Genomic DNA, 17,796 nt, shown 5'->3' with positions numbered 1-17,796 from the left:
CATTCCAGATTGTTTTCTGTGGTTATTTCTCACTTCTGTGCAAACTGCTTGTTTCTATTTCTGTTCCTCATTTCATGAAACTATTTCATAAAACCAAAACCAAGTGTGTATAAGTGTATATATGTATGTATATGTTGATTGGATATTGTTGCATTCTTTAATATGTTTTTCTAATATTAGTATTAATTGGTATTTTTCCCAATATTAATTTCATCCCTGTTTGACACCTGATTTTAATCTCAGGACTGTGCAGCCTTCCTAAAATTCTCTTGTTTGGGTTTATGAAATCCATAATCCCAACCCACTTTGTCCAGAGGCTGATAAATAGCAAAGATGGAAGTATTAGAGAAGAAATGAATAGAATTTTTTATTGGCCAAGTATGATTGGACACACAAGGAATTTATCTTGGTGCATATGCTCTCAGTGTACATAAAAGAAAAGATCATCAAGAATTCTAAGGTACAACACTTAATTATAGGGTACAAATAAGCAATCAGGAACCAATCAATATCAATATAAATCGTAAGGATACAAGCAACAAAGTTACAATCATACAGTCATAGGTGGAAGCAGATGGGTGATGGGAACGATGAGAAGATTAATAGTAGTGCAGATTTACTAATAGTTTGACAGTGTTTATTTATTTTATTTTTTATTTATTTATTTTGTCACACAGTATATATAAGCATAAGCATGAAATAATTATACAATATATAAGCATATATATGAGTATGAGTATGTAATAACTATATTAATTGGATATAACGAAAAGAAACAATAGGACAGAAACGGTAGGCACGTTTGTGCTCTTATGCACGCCCCTTACAGACCTCTTAGGAATGGTTTTTGGTGTTGAGAAAATTATTTATTTAGCAGAGTGATAGCATTCGTGAAGAAACTGTTCTTATGTCTAGTTGTTCTGGTGTGCAGTGCTCTGTAGTGTCATTCTGAGGGTAGGAGTTGAAACAGTTTATGTCCAGGATGAGAGGGGTCTTAAATATTTTCACAGCCCTCTTTTTGACTCGTACAGTATACAGGTCCTCAATGGAAGGCAGGTTGGTAGCCATTGTTTTTTCTGCAGTTCTAATTATCCTCTGAAGTCTGTGTCTGTCTTGTTGGGTTACAGAACCAAACCAGACAGTTATAGAGGTGCAGATGACAGACTCAATAATTCCTCTGTAGAACTGTATCAGCAGCTCCTTGGGCAGTTTGAGCTTTCTGAGTTGGCGCAGAACATTCTTTGTTGTGCTTTTTTGATTACGTTTTTGATGTTAGCTGTCCATTTTAGATCTTGCAATATGGTAGAACCTAGAAATTTGAAGGTCTCTACTGTTGATATTGTGTTGTTTAGAATTTTAAGAGGTGGAAGTATGGAAGGGTTTCTCCTAAAGTCTACCACCATTTCTACGGTTCTGAGTGTGTTCAGTTCCAGATTGTTCCGGTTGCACCACAAGGCTGTATGCGCACCATAGGGCTGTACCTCCCGTCTGTATGCAGATTCATCATTGTCTCGATCACTATTGTATCATCTGCGAATTTCAGTACTTTAACAGATGGAGCATTAGAGATGCAGTCATTGGTATAAAAAGAGAAGTAGGGAGATCGCACAGCCTTGGGGGGGCCCTGTGCTAATTGTACAGGTATCTGATGTGATTCTGCTTAGCTTCACCTGCTGCTTCCTGTTTGTTAGCAAGCTTATGATCCACTTACAAGTGTGTTCAGGTACCTGTAGCTGGTTTAGCTTAGTTAGAAGAGTGTCTGGAATGATGGTATTGAATGCTGAACTAAAGTCTACAAAGAGGACCCTTGTGTAGGTCTTTGGAGATTCAAGATGTTGTAGGATGTAGTGCAGAGCCATATTAACAGCATCATCTGTTGAGCTATTTGCTCGGTATGCAAATTGCAAGGGGTCTAAGAGCGGAAACGTGATGGTTTTCAAGTGGGACAGCACTAGTCTTTCAAAGGTTTTTATGACTACAGATGTTAGAGCAACTGGTCTGTAGTCATTGAGTTCCTTGATGGTGGGCTTCTTTGGCACTGGGATGATAGTAGAGTGATTGAAACAAGAAGGAGCATAGCACATCTCTAGAGATTTATTGAAGATATGGGTGAACATGTGGGCCAATTGGTCAGCACAGACTTTTAAGCAAGAAGGATTATCTTGTCTGGGCCTGGAGCTTTTCCTGGCTCTTGTCTGTGAAATAGGACTTGCACTTTCTTTTCTGTGATCACTAGGGGTTGTGAACCCAATGGGATGGGGTCAGTTGTAGGAGGCTTGGCTGTTGTTGGTGTGTCTGAGATGGGGATTGTGGAGATAGGTGGCTGTAGTTTCCTTTCAAACTTGCAGTAAAACACTTTCAAGTCATCTGCCAATTGCTGATTTCCTTCAGCCTGGAAAGGAGATTTGCCATAACCGGTGATAGAGTTTTCTATCACCGAGTTTTCCACATGTTTGCTGGTTCATTTTTTGAGAACTGATTCTTTAGCTTTTCAGAGTAGCTTCTTTTTGCTGCTCTGATCTCCCTTGTTAATACATTTCTGGCCTGATTGTACAGCATTTTATCACCTTTTCTGTAGGCTTCCTCTTTGGAACGAGTTTAGCTCTGCTTAAGTTTAGCTGTGAACCAAGGTTTGTTGTTACTGTATATTCTCAAATTCCTGGTGGATACACATAGGTCTTCACAAAAGCTGAGATATGATGTTACAGTCTCTGTGAGTTCATCTAAGTCTGCAGAGGTACTTTCAAAAACATTCCAATCAGTGCAATCAAGGCAGGAAGGAGAGTTAAATGCATTTCTCTTCACAACTTCTTATATTTTTCACGTTTAATATTATTTCCGCTGTTGCTTTCTGTGCAATGATTATGGATGATTTCTCAAGAAACAGATAAATGACCTACCTGAAACTCCATCAGTAGATTGTGCTTCTTTCAACATTCTACTGTCAAGGCTGCTTTCTGTAATGAATTTTAATGCTGAAAATTGCAACAATTGATTTGGATGGAGTGACAGTTCTATCTGAAATTTCATTGACATAATCAGTCAAAATGATTTATATCCTAAGTTACACAGAATAGTGCAATATAACACAGGTTCAAGGTGTTATCTCTCTGTCTTTTTCTTAATGAAAAAAACTCTATCAACAAAAGGAGGTGTTCCATTGGATTCTACCAACTGTTGTTAAACTGGAATTTGTTTGTTTGTTGTTCTATTGCAAAATTGCTTTGGGGGCAAAATTATTACCAGAAAAATAATACAAAATAAATCCACTTAGTAAAACAAATGGTTTTAATCACCACTTGGTAAAATATAACAAGCATCACATAAACTCAAAATTACATATTTTTAAAAGATACAATAACATTCCATTTATAATTATTTTTAAAAGCCTCTGTTATTAAATTATCTCTTTGCCTAATGCAATAATAATAGCAAACTAGGATCAATAGTGTTCAAATTTGAAAGGTAACTCATATCTAAGGGGTTACTATTACTTCAAAAAGTAACTAGGTATAAACCAAGCATAGGAGCACAGTGGCTCAAGTGATTGGAACACTAGGCAGAAGGTTAGCAAGCCTGCGTTCGAGACCCAAGAGCTCCTGTGGGGTGGGGTTGAGCGCCTTTTCTTCACTCCAGCTCCTGTCAGGGACATGAAAGGAACCTCCAAATGGGCTTCTCTGGGCAACGGTGATGCCTCTGGCTAATCTTTTCAACCCAGAAGCACCTCGGTGCTTCTGACCTGGATGAGAAAAAAAACCCTAAACATAAACATTGCTCAGATGATATTCAAGCCTTTTTAAAAGGAGATTAGACAAATTAATAGGGAATACTCTCATTAGTTCCTAGTTGTGACAATTATATATTATCTTCAATAGGAAGTACTATGCAGTGAAATGCCATTGCTGGAGGATTGTAAGACAGAAGCTGCTATTATGATTATGTCCTGCTTATGGGCATCCCAGAACAAATGCTGGATCAAACAGGTTTCACTTTGATGTTTTCTAGGGAGAAATTAATAAGACACTGTCACCAAAATTCACCCCTTAGGAAAAGTGCAGCTATTATAGGAAAGAACATGAATAGTAAGTTAGTTTAGCATGCTGATATTCTATCAATGTTTGAGAGATCTCAGCACAATCTTTTTTAAATATTTCCAAGTCACTTGAAAACATATCAGAATGAATCGGGAAGCCACAGTTCATCTCCTGTTGAGAACATCATTTTTTTAAAAAAAGTACTAAAATTAAATTTACTCGAACAATTATTGTCAAAAGTTTACAAGACATTATTAAGCAGAGCATTAAACAAAACAAATGGGAAATTAGGTGATTAAAAACAAGGGGATAAATAATTTAAGACCAAGGTCAAATACAAAGAACCTGAGACCAGGCATTCCTATTAAAATAATAATAACAGAGACAACAACTCTATCTCCCTTTTATCTCTTCCCCCCAGCCCTCTCCGCAAGTCCTTGGAGAAGCAACCAACACTCTGCTGGTTTTTAGAAAAATGTTAAAAATGGAATTATGCTGGAGAGCTTTTTCCTAACCTTATATCTGCAACCATCATGCTCTCTTTCCTGATTCCACATTCTTTATGGCTGACTTGTTACTCTTCCCTTTTTTTAAATTTTATTTACATTTATATCCCGCCCTTCTCCGGAGACTCAGGGCGGCTTACAGTGTATAAGGCATTGTGTCATTACCTTATCCAATGATATAATTTAAAACTAAACCTTCATAAGAAAGTTATAAATTTAAAAGGGAGACCTTTTGGCCATTCCATCACAATTAATCTATAATTTAACAACTGGTTTATAATAACTAGGTAGAATGGACATCCTTCTCAGAATAGGTATCAGCTATGAGGAGATATTCATATTCATAGCCTTTTTGCTTTCATATAGCTCCATAGATATTTTCAACCATCTGTTAATGTCACAATTACTGTATCTACATTTTACAATTGGAAGAATCCAGATCTCCCAAGAAGAATATTTTCCTAGGAATAATGATCCTTAAATGTTTAATTAAATCTCAGCAAAAGACACAAAGGCATTATGTTGCCTACTGGAAAAGTGTTTTATTTATTACTGTGTCTTTTGTGTTCAAAATATTTGCACTATTGCTTTACAACCTCCATATGGCAATCATTTTTTCATAAATTTTCCAAAAATTTAACTTGTAAATATCTGCATCTAGAGAAACCACTACAGCCATTTCTTCATTTTCAAAATCTACTAAAAATCTACTAATAATCTGAAATCATCAGAAATTTGACGATCTTTTATAAAAGTCAGAATTGTTACAGCCATATTTTTATATATTTAATTGTATGGTGGATATGTTTTATTTATGTACACTGGCAAAATTGTAGAATTGCAGCAATTTATCACTAGCAATGACATAGAATGATAATTTTATGGTCCTTTCTGTTTTTTTCAAAATAACCATATACTGTAGAATGAAAAAGAAAAAACATCTTTTTTTAAAAAAACGTATCTCTAACAGTGGAGGAGTAAAGCTCCTTTGATGTTTATAAACTATTCTAGCCCTTCGCTGATTCTATCAATTCAATTGTTCCAGATATCTCTTGCAACATTAGAGGTGGTGCTAAATCTTTTGAATAAATATAAGAAACTTCAGGAAATTTTATTTTCTTTAAAAAGCTGTCCACTATCTATGACTAAGATTATTTGTCTGATAGCCGTTTGAGTTCAAGTAATGGTCTGTGTGAAGCCTAACAATGAAGGTGTAAAAATTAAAAGTCATATAGATGAACATGTTATACAAAATGTTTGAAATAAATAAATAATAAAACCGAGTGAAACTTTAATTGGTAAATTTGTCATCTCTAGGTCCAAAAACTAGTGGTCTTTTTTTATCATCAGTTTCCATTATCTTAGATCATTTTGAATCTTAAAAAAAAAGTGAAGAAAAAATGAGGAAGTTGTTTCTATCTGAATCATAATTACAAAGAATTGAAGCAGTTAGTACTTGAAAATGGAAAATAAAAATAGAGAGGAAGGGACAATGGAGGGGGGGAAACTGTGAAACAGTAAATAGCTGCGCTTGCAGATATAAATTGAAGTTCAGCTAAAATGGAAAACTCTGCATGGTTTGCTCTTCCAAGAACACCAAGACAATGCAATTGTTTCAGCTGCTATTCCCAACCAGTTAAAACTGAAAGAGGTAGATGAAATGATTCAGCTAATCTAGCCCAGAGTGAGCAACAGACAACCCTCACACATGAACATGCTCACACCTGCATCTCGGCATCTTTTTTTTGCATCCTAAGTGCTCAAAGGTCATGCTGCCAAATTGTGGCTATCCAAATTTCCACTTTTTATGAAAATGCAGTAAAACTTGTTAAGCATCTTTGGTCTATCTCAACCCAAAGAAGCATTGGGGGGGGGGAACTAAATGTTCATTTATCTTCCCTCCAGGATCATCGAGTATCGCTGCTACCTTCTGAGGTCCTGAACAGCCAAACAGATTAAGATGCAGCCCTGGTGCAAAAAGATTGACTGACTCACGTGTCAGAAAAGAACTAGTTGTGTTATTCTCCAGTTTAGAAAGAACACAATCACCTTTCCTTTCTTTAAATGGCTAGAAAAAAGCAGTTGGCAAGAATTAGAATAGAATAGAATAGAATAGAATAGAATAGAATAGAATAGAATAGAATAGAATAGAATAGAATAGAATAGAATAGGACTTTATTGTCACTTTGAATGTACACTAATTGGCATACATTAAAATGAAATTAGGTTGCAAACAGCCCTCAAAGGGTCTCCACTGAAGCTGAGGCTGGCAGGTGGGGAGGAGAGAGAATGCAGAATTTCCACTGGTGAAGTGAGAAACATGTGCAGTCTAGATGTGCCTGTGATCTTGCTACAGGTACCTGTAAGATAGTCTTGTTTAATGCCATTCATCTTTCAAGACAAAGAAGGGTTATTTTTTCCCTTGGATTGGAATTCAGCATGTTCAGCTTCTGTGGCTTTTAGCATGGTATCTGACACTGCTCTGGATGAAAGAGACCAGGAAATAAAATGAGTTACCTTACTTTTAGCATACATACTGTAAAGAAATATCTGCGACTAATAAATTAAACCAAATTAATTATTATTAATTATTAAATTTATATGGCACTCATCTCACTGTTTGAATTATCCATTGTTTAAAGCTCTTTTGGGGATCAATCTACAAGTGAAGTAAGGGAAATGTAGGCAGAAGAAAAACAGAGGAAGAATATGAAGAATGGGCTGTAGGATCCACAGGAAGCACTTAATAAGAATTCCTGCTTAGACATAAAATTGTTAAAAACCTAACTCCGGCTGAAAATATGGGGAAAGGTGTATTTAAAAAGAATTTGTGCTTGCTGTGCTTTCATTGTATTGCTAAGTGTCTTATTAACAACTTCAACATGCTTATTTGGTTGAAAATCTCCACCAGCAATATTTGATGCATGTATCTCTCTCTCTCTCTCTCTCTCTCTCTCTCTCTCTCTCTCTCTCTCTCTCTCTCTCTCTCTCTCTCTCTATATATATATATATATATATATATATATATATATATATATATATATATATATATATATATATATATATATATATATATATATATATATATTTGTGGCACCTTTAGGCATGTGAAGGTGTTCCAGTGCAATATTTCAACACCTTAGATGAATTGATAGAGTTTTACAAGAAAGAGAACATGGGGCTGGTCCGAAGCCTTAAATTCCCAGTCCCGCATGAAGAAGAGGAGACAACAGATGATCTAGAAGAAGACCTGGGTAAGAAGTTCAAAAAATAGTAATTTACATTATTACTGATCTAAAGTTGCCAATTTGCAGGAAATAATCAGTTTTACAGTGGAATTGAATTGACCTGTTGAATTAAGGACTGTTGGATACTTAACTTTATCCCTTACTACACACATCTCTAACAATTCTTTGAAACAGAACACTGCCTATCAATCAACAAACCATAATGAATATAATTCAAGAATATTATCTCATCCTGCTCTTCAAAGAGCAGAGAATGCCCTGGGAAAATGCAAAGCATTTTATTAGTCTCCTAATTATATACTTTGAGGTATTTCCCTGTTGTATGTCAAAAAATATAATAAAATAATCCAAGAAGATCTATTGCTTTACTAGTTTTGGAATATTGTCTTCCTTTTAGTCATAAATACCAAGCTAAACCACAATTCTCTTTAAAATGCTTATTTTTTATTTTTGGATTGTACTGTGTTGTAGATTATTCTCTTCACCGATCATACTGTCAAACTGATATCTACTTAATACTGCTTTTGTTAGATTTTTAAAGTTTCTCTGGCAGTATATTTTAGATCTATGCAAGCACAAAATGTTACTTGAAGTTTCCGTCTTGCTTCTTCTGACATGACAGTAGAAACATATTTGACAATATACTCTTCTAATGGTTTACGAAGTTAAAACTCCAAAACAAGGTTAAAGCAATAGAATTCCAATTAAATTCCAATTAGAAGCAAACAGATGAAAAGTCGCATCTATAATTCTAATTACAATGTACAAAACTTTTCAGAGGAGAAAGGCTTTAACTATGTTTCAGAAGCTCACAAGATTATACATTTGACACAGCTGTAGCCTCAACCTAAATCAGACTAATCCTGAGTTGGAGAACTGGTTTCCATGTGAATCCTTTGTAGTTGTTCTGGTTCTTACGTATAGTCCTTTAAACATGCTGGTGCCACGGCTTCATCCAGAGGGGAGTCTTCAGTAATACTCTTCCCTCTTTCTCCCAGGGAAATCCCAATTAAAATAATAGCGATCCTGTGGTTGTACATATTAATAGATTTTTCTGTTAGTATTATTCCAACAGCTGGGTGGAAATACAAGTGATTAAAACAGAAAGAAACCTTTAATCATAATGTAGAGATAATGCTAGAGCTATTAGAAACTAAAGTCTTGCCTCTAAAGCAGGTGACCAGTCCCATCCTTGGGCGTGCTGTTTGCTGGAGAAAGGGGAAATCTGTTGCGTCAACAGATCAAAAATAAAAACCCCAATTTGTTCTCTTTATGTTTTCCTGCTGCAGGAAAGTAAAAGATCTGGTGTGTTGCTACCTTACAGCTTGATTTTTGTTTTGTTTTGTTTTACGGTACCCATTTATTCCTTTCCTTCCTTGTGGTGGGTCGTTTTTCCTTCTTGGCCAAACTTCTGTGTTCCACCTCACTTTGCCCACCTGATTCTCTACTTTTATACCTTCTAGTCTTCTTTCCTTTCTGTTTTTATTTTCCATACAACCTCTAACCCCTACAATTCAATATTCAGAAGTCTTTCATTTCAACAATAGTTTATCTTTATTTCTGATCTCCACTTCTTGTTTACTGTGCCCCATTTCTGAAGGTTGTGATTCCCCTGATGCCTTCATAGGCGTAACCTTGTGTGACCACTTGATACATACTCTTTGCATATTCTAGACTATTGCATACTCTAGACTATTCATTCCACTTTCTCATATAACTGGCATCTGCATAAAACAACTTTCTTTTTTCTTTTTCTTCCTGCATGCTCATCTAAATTTAAATCTGCATCAATCCATCTATGTAATAAATCTGATGACGTGAGCTTCAGCTCTTTTAATAAAATCTGTAGAGGGAGGGAGGAATGGAGGAAAGGAGGATATTACCATTGAGGGTTTTTTGTTTTGCTTTAGTTTTAATTCTTGAAGAACAAGGGGGAGGAAAATGGATACTATCCTGCTGCTACCTTTCTCCAATTTCTACATATATAGAAGGAAGTCTGGAGGAGTGTATTTATGTGCACCTAAATTTATTTATTTATTTATTTTATTAATTAAATTTCTATACCGCCCTTCTCCCGAAAGACTCAGGGCGGTGTACAGCCTTATTTAAAATACATAATATACACAATATAAATCACAGATTTAAAATGCATTTAAAACGAAATATTTAACAGGCCTAATTAACTAAAACAGTCATAGACCGATATAAAACCCTTAAAATTTAAAATTATAAATAAATTAATACATTAATAAATTAATTAAAAACACTTAGGTTAGTCCTGCCCGATTGAATAATAAGGTCTTCAGTTCCTGCTTGAAGGTTCAGAGGTCGGGGAGTTGGCATAACCCTGGAGGTAACTCGTTCCTTAGGGTCGGTGCTGCCACAGAGAAGGCTCTCCCCCTGGGGGCCACCAAACGACACTGTTTGGATGATGGCACCCGGAGCAGGCCCACTCTGTGGGAGTGCACAGGTCTTTGGGAGGCTATTGGTGGCAGAAGGCGGTCTCGTAGATAGCCCGGTCCTAAGCCATGGAGCACTTTGAAGGTGAGCACTAACACCTTGAATTGCACCTGGAAGGCTACTGGCAGCCAGTGCAGGCCACGCAGGATAGGTGTTAAATGGGAGCAACGTGGTGCTCCCACTATTACCCGCGCAGCCGCATTCTGGACTAGCTGGAGCCTCCTGGTGCTCTTCAAGGGGAGCCCCATGTAGAGAGCATTGCAATAGTCCAAGCGAGAGGTAACGAGGGTGTGAGTGACTGTGCGTAAGGAGTCCCGGTCAAGAAAGGGGCGCAACTGGTGTATCAGGCGAACCTGATAAAATGCTTCCCTGGCGACGGCCGTCAGGTGTTCTTCTAGGGACAGCCGATCATCCAGGAGAACGCCCAAGTTGCGCACCCTTCCCCTGGGGGTCAGAATTTCACCCCCCACAGTCAGCGAAGGCGTAAGCTGACTGTACCGGGACGCCGGAATCCACAGCCACTCTGTCTTGGTGGGGTTGAGCTGGAGCCTGTTCCTCCCCATCCAGACCCGCACGGCCTCAAGACACCGGTCCATCACCTCAACAGCTTCGCTGGGGTGGTTCGGGGTGGAAATGTACAGCTGAGTATCATCAGCGTACAGATGTAATCCACCCCAAAACCACGGATAACCTCACCCAGCGGTTTCATATAGATGTTGAACAGGAGAGGCGAGAGAACCGACCCCTGAGGCACCCCACAAGTGAGGCACCTAGAGGTCGATCTCTGCCCCCCTGCCAACACCGTCTGTCAGAGAGATAGGATGAGAACCACCAATAAACAGTGCCCCCCACCCCCAATCCCTCCAACCGCCGCAGCAGGATACCATGGTCGATGGTATCAAAAGCCGCCGAGAGGTCTAACAGGACCAGGACAGAGGAACATCCCCTGTCCCAAGCCCTCCAGAGGTCATCCACCAACGCGACCAAAGCCGTCTCGGTGCTGTATCCAGGTCTGAAGCCAGACTGGAATGGGTCTAGAAAGACAGTTTCCTCCAGGTATTGGGGAAGCTGAATGGTATATGAGAATCATTCCTTCATGATTCTGGACTGTGAGTGGGTCTAGAGAAGACCAACTTTTTACTTCAGAGAAAGAGGACATCAGTCAACTGGGGCATCCCAGCAGATCAGGCAACTCTGGAGCAGCCTGGACAGGTCACATTATAGTTCTGGTGCCTTGTGGTTTTTAACAATAAACACTTGATGTGAACACAGAAATAAATTCCAGAACAATATGTAATGTTAGCTTTCATTTGTCTGTTAAAGATTTTTTTTTTCAAATTCAGTTATATTTTATGCCACTGAGTTATAGATCCTTCCACATAAGAATCTTTACTGGAAATTCATTAACTGGTCAGAAGAGGAAAACATATTTGCAGAAGAGTCAGCTGGGATCATGATAGAGAGATCAGTCATGGATCAATGCTTAGCCTTACAACATCTAACTAAGGAATATATATTCCCACTTGGAGGTGGTGTATGTGACTTTAATTGATTTTAAAACAATCTTCAACTTAGTCTCCAGGGAATAGCTGCGGTTGAAACTGGGAAGATCTTCTGTTGATACTTCTTAGGCCTTATGAGGGCATAACATTACTTATCCAAATAAGACTTGACAGCCAAGATATTTTTCTGGCCTGGTGCCTACTTATGAGGATGTAAAGCAAGGTTATATTCTAGTCTCCTTTTTATTTTATTTTTTTATCTCATAAATATTAGAACATCTTTCTCCAAACCTGACTGGTAAACCTATCACACATCTCTTACATGCAGCTGATGCAGCCATCATTTCTATTTCATCCATTGGTTTGAGGAAAGATCTAAAATCAATTGCTTCTTACTGTATAGTCAACTATTTAATTATTAATTATGAAGAAACTGAAATTATGTTCTTTTTAAGCTTCTAGATGCAATCATAAACGAGAAATAAATGAGAATAGAACAAGTTGAGGCCTTTAAATATATCAGAACTGTTTTTTATCCCATTGGCCAAATTCAGTTCCTTAAAAAGGTCAGAAGTGAAGTTGTTATATTGAGGTTTCGTGTGGGTGTGCGTGGGTGTGTGGGAAAATGTACATGTACATGTATGCAACAAGAGGTGATTATCTCCTGGTGTACAAGAAGTAAGATCAAAATAATATCATAGCTGTCATATGGCTTCCAAATATGTGCATATAAAAATCATTAGAAGCTTTACAATGAAGCTTCTTGAGGAATCTCTCTTTGGTTCTTTGTTGTGTTCTAACTCAACTCTTAAGCTGAAATAGTGCCAATTAAATCTTAAAACCCCTATCTGAATAGTACTGGCTCAAATTAATTTTCAATCCAGGTTTTCTGGCTTTTTTGACTTTTCAGGACAAATTCAGAGTTTTTAGTGAAAATTATTTGCTATCACCTGTTTCTTTTTCCATTATCTGATAAAGTGCGATAATTTCCCCCAAATAGATTAAGCTGAAACATACTGACTATACCATAGTCATTCAATTACTTTCATGTCTATGTGAGGATTTATACTTAAGTCACCAAAATCTTTATCGAGCTGTCATTGTACCATATCAACATACATAGAGGTTACCGTATAGAGAAATATTTATTTATTTATTATTTATTTTATTTATTTATTTTATCACAGAGTATATATAAGCATAAGCATGAAATAACTATACAATATATAAGCATATATATAAGTATGAGTATTTAATAACTATATTAATTGGATATAACGAAAGGAAACAATAGGACAGGAACAGTAGGCACACTTGTGCTCTTATGCACGCCCCTTACAGACCTCTTAGGAATGGGCTGAGGTCAATAGTAGACAGTTTTTGGTTGAAGCTTTGGGGATTTTGGGAAGAGACCACAGAGTCAGGTAGTTTATTCCAAGCATGTTACTGAGGTCATATTTTCTGCAATCAAGATTGGTAAGTAAGAATAGTATTCCATTGAAAAGGAGAATGTTTTTAACAATTAAAGTAGTATTTTGAGCCCCTAATTCACAGTGTGTGCATATTTTCTTTTGGTGACAGATTATTCGCCTATTCCACCTGTATTACCTCCACGCAGCATTTCAGTTCCAGTAAGTGAAACAAAGGAAGAGCTTTTACCCAATGATTATGTCCAGATGACAGAAGTTAGCAAACCATCTCTTTCTGAAACCTTGCTTCAGCGATTACAGAACCTCGATACCAGCAAGTAAGATCTATCACCATTTCTCTCAGGAAGAATGAGAAAGTCTGGAATTTTCCACATTTCCTTTCACAGTTCTCTTGAAAAAAGGTTTCCAGACAACTCTAGGAACAGGCTAGAGCATTTCTTTGTAAAGGTGTCCAGGAAACTGTAAAAGCTAAGAAGGCCTTCCTTCAGGAAATGGAAAGCCTGTCCTAATGAGGGGGGGGAAAAACCCTCTGGCAAAAAAAGTGTACAGTGGTAATATGCCAAAAAACAAAAAACCCAGAGGCAAACAAAAATCAAAGAGAACAATAAGAATGTCTAAAAGTTGAACTTTTAGGTGACAAAGTTATTAAATGTTTCCTTAGGGAGGATGAGGAACCTGCAGAGAAATGGAATGAATTCTTTGCCTCTTTTACTGAATAATTATGTACAACAAAACTTTAATAAACCTTTTTCTTAGCAGACTACAGATGTAATGGACCAAATTTCGGTGTAAATATCCTCCCCAAATAATGCACGAACTCTTTGTTTCAACCAAAGCATCCAGATGAGGGAGCAAAACAGTGGTTTTCAAACCGTTTCAGAGCATGGGAACATCATTATTTTAAAAAACAAAAATTCAAGAGAGATGGGGCTTCTGAATGTCAGCTGATAAGCACTGCCATTTCTGCTGTACCTTAGCTACTAAGGGGGAAAACGCTCTCTGCAAGAGACTGAGGAGGGAAAAGGAAAACTCTCTCCAAAAGTCTTTTTTCCTGCCTTGGTCCTACAGAACCTCTTCAAGGTCTTGAATTCATGGAACTCTATTAGAAAAACAAATTCCTAGAATATGTTATCTTTCTGCCTAAGAAATCTTACTGAAATATTTTAGCAGGACAATTATTACTCCTAAATGTCCATTACAGTGCAAATTATATCATTTATGTCACTTTACATTGCTTGCACATTACGCACAAATGCAATTTGTGTAATGAAGTTGTGATTTAAATGATATAAACTACCATGAAAGATACAAAATAAATAGGACATTTTTGTAACATCTCACTCCTGGCACCCCACCAAGAATTCTTAAAGTTATAATTGATCCCTCAAATCAAACTCAATGCAGAAGACCGGAAGATAATCCATGGAATACCAGTTTTTAAAAAAGGGAGATCTGGGAAATCTGACAAGTGAGTTAAACATCTGTTCCAGACAAATTAGTACAATTAGTAATCAAAGAATGAATAACTAGGCACAGAGAGGAAGAAGTCATGCTGGAGAAACATCCAGATCTTGCTTTACTAAGTTTTGTTTTTGTGGCTCATCAACATGGGTGCAAGTATCTAAATTTATCAGTTGTGAGATAAGATATACTATTTTTAATAGAATTGCTAGCTGGTTAAAAAGCAGATAGCAATGAATAGGAATAAACGAACAATTTTGTTTGTGGCAAAAATAAGAAATTGAGTGCCTAAAATATAAGCTTTAAACTTGTTCTTAAATCATCTTGACTTATAGACAAGCAGCAAATTGCATAAGTTTGCACATAATACTATGCAGAGTGATAAAAGCCAAAAGCAATTGTGGGCAACTTCATAAGCATCTTTTTAAAATGCATGAAGTGGCAGATGGAAGTCAATTTATAAGTGAAAAATAATATGAGGCAAAACTTTTAACTTTATATAAACGTTGATGGTGTCCAAGCTGTTTGAAACTAGTCAGGATGTAGCTCAATGAAGATGTCAGCTCATTCTGTGACAGCTGTGGAAAAGGGAAATGTCATGCTATGGTAATAAGGAAAGGGATTTAAACTAAAAATGCCAACATCATAAGCTCCTTACACAAATGTATGATGCATCTTCGTCCAGAGTACTATGCCCAAGTCTGGTTGGGCACTTAACAAAATATAATAGATGTAATGAGGGGGAGGGGGAGTGCAGAACACTTTCCATATGAAAAAGGTCAGAACGCTTGTGACTCTTTAGCTCAGAAAAAAGCACTTGAGAGGACTTGTAACTGAGGTATATAAAATCATGCATGGGGCTGAAAAAAAATAGTCAAGAAAAATACTCAAAGACCAGGGCCAACAAGCAAAATTGTTTGGAAGGAGTTTTTAGCAAGAAAGAAGGAAGCAGTTCTTCACACAGCATATAATTAATTAGTGAAAATCATTACTACACAATACAATGATAGTCATAAAGTTGAATGGTTTTAAAAGAAATGATTTTAAAATTGAATAAATTCACAGAAGTCACATCTTTACATATATATATTTATTTATAAACAGGCACAGTGTGGGCCTAAAGCTACTTTTATTGGAACAGCTGTAGTAACACAGAACCATGCAAGTCTGAATGTTCAGCCTCTTCAACCTCTTTTATTTTCATGTGAATAGGGGAGAGGGGCATCTTCCTAAACCTCTTTCTTGCTCTGGGCTCAACTCATGTTTATCTGGTTGTTGCCTTGGTAACAGATCTTTCTTCTGTCCATCAAGGCTGTACTCTCTATACAGGGAAATAAAAAGCTTAGAAAGAGTTTGCATCTTCCTTAGAAGCACCCCAAAGCATCTAGTTGTGTGTTGTGAGAATCAAAAATGAGTCTTGGCTTATTCAGTCAGCCTGTTCTTACACTTTTCTGTTCATAAGTAGTATTTTATAAAAATAGAAGACCAATTTTTACTAAGTAAATGTTTCTGCTTGTACTACTGCAGTGATAGCAGAAATGGAAACTGGAAATGATCCATTTTCTGTTCATTTCTAAAATGATTAGGAATCCAGCAATTTTAGTGACCATATTAGAGGCAGATAATTCAAAAGAGTGGTCCCACTTGATAGGAGGGTGGGGTGCAAAATTATCTTATAGATAGCAACAAATTTGCTGGCTGGATGTTCTCTCAGGAAAAGGTTAGGAGGTCTGGTTTTGTGTGGGTGGTAGACAGGAAGAAAGCCTTCCTCCTTTGGTAAAACAAGCTATTCTTGCACGATATATCAGCAAACAAGAAACTGATGAAAGAAAATGTATGCCTTGGGTTGCAATCTTATAGGAGCTTCCTTGGGAGAAACCCTAACTGACTCTATCCCTCTTCCACCCCACCTTTTCACTTCCAACATTGTTGAGAATAACACACTCAGATGATGCATACTAGTTCAAATCAGGGAGTTCTTTAATTCGTATTCCTTCTGTAAATGTATAAGGAGGCTTAGGCAAACTCCTCTTAAACCATCTTCAGCAATGGAATAATTGTACTAATCCTCTTTATTAGTATTACCGAAGCACTTTGAAAGTAAAAGATAGATGCTGCTCTACAATTGTTTACATTTATATAGTTAGCTTGTGTTTTGCCCTGAGCATATCAGTTTTTGAAAATTACATTTTAAATCATTAGTAGACAGCATCTGATCCAGCTCTTCTAGAAGTTATAGGACTAAATGTCCCATCAACCTACATTATTGACAAAGTAGCAATTAGCAATCTATAACATCTGGAAGGTCATATATTGCCCCTCCTTGTCAGCAGGTGAGCAGAGCTCCTTTCTGCCACAATTCTTGCCTTTTGTCTCTCTCCTACTTTTATTCCTTATAAGTAATAATTACTGAGCTATACAAAACTGTTGTAATTCTCTCTCACCAAGGATTTTTTCTCCCATTTGCCCAAAGTTAGGTACATAAACTTATTGCTTGATTTGGTTTTCAAGCTGTTTATTTCTTTCACAGTATTCCAGAAGAGCATCTCAAACTTATCCAGGATTATTTGAGAGTTCATATGACTAATGATGTTGAAAATGTACAACTGGGCTCGTGGAATCTCCCGCAGCTGAAGAAACTACTTACAGGACTCTGCAAAGGAATCTTCAAGTAATCACAAATTCATTTGTAGGCATATTTCAGTATCAACAGTTTGGGAATTCTGTTTATAACTATTTATATAAATCCTTGACTAATTAGTTACAAGTCATTGCTCCTTTGGCCTGAGCTCTTAACATGGAGATTCAAAATCATTAGACCCGCACTACATGTGCTAAAGCTTAAGAACTAAGAGTAAGGCTGAGGGAGGAATTTGTTCAATGGGGAAGTAAAGGCCATAGGGCATACAAACCAAGCTAAACCTCCACTTAACTAAGCCAATGTTGCTTACTTTCAACCAAATTGCAGCTGAACCAAAAAGAAATGCAGAACATGTTGTTAGATTGTAGAAGTCTGAAGCTATTTGAAAACTGGGAAAGCATCTTATACTTGTTCATAGCTATTTGCTGATTGACTGGAGAATTTTGGAACCTGCTATCCTAATGGATTTAGAGAGGACAATATTGGAGAATGCTAATGTAGTACTGCATAACCA

General features: G+C 36.9%; 1 protein-coding gene across 1 annotated transcript in view; it reads left to right on the top strand.

Moving 5' to 3' along the window:
- The window catches only part of INPP5D (inositol polyphosphate-5-phosphatase D), a 106,590-nt gene that overhangs the window by 26,237 nt on the left and 62,557 nt on the right, over window positions 1–17,796 (top strand). Inside the window, exons 3-5 of the mRNA XM_058188718.1 lie at window positions 7,644–7,794; window positions 13,332–13,497; window positions 17,172–17,312. Coding sequence (XP_058044701.1) covers window positions 7,644–7,794; window positions 13,332–13,497; window positions 17,172–17,312 — 458 coding nt within the window. The remainder of the gene's footprint in view (window positions 1–7,643; window positions 7,795–13,331; window positions 13,498–17,171; window positions 17,313–17,796) is intronic.

Source organism: Ahaetulla prasina, chromosome 6, assembly GCF_028640845.1.
Source record: "Ahaetulla prasina isolate Xishuangbanna chromosome 6, ASM2864084v1, whole genome shotgun sequence".
Lineage (NCBI taxonomy): Eukaryota > Metazoa > Chordata > Lepidosauria > Squamata > Colubridae > Ahaetulla > Ahaetulla prasina.
Note: the sequence above shows the minus strand (reverse complement) of the source record. Positions and strands in the feature narration are given on the sequence as shown.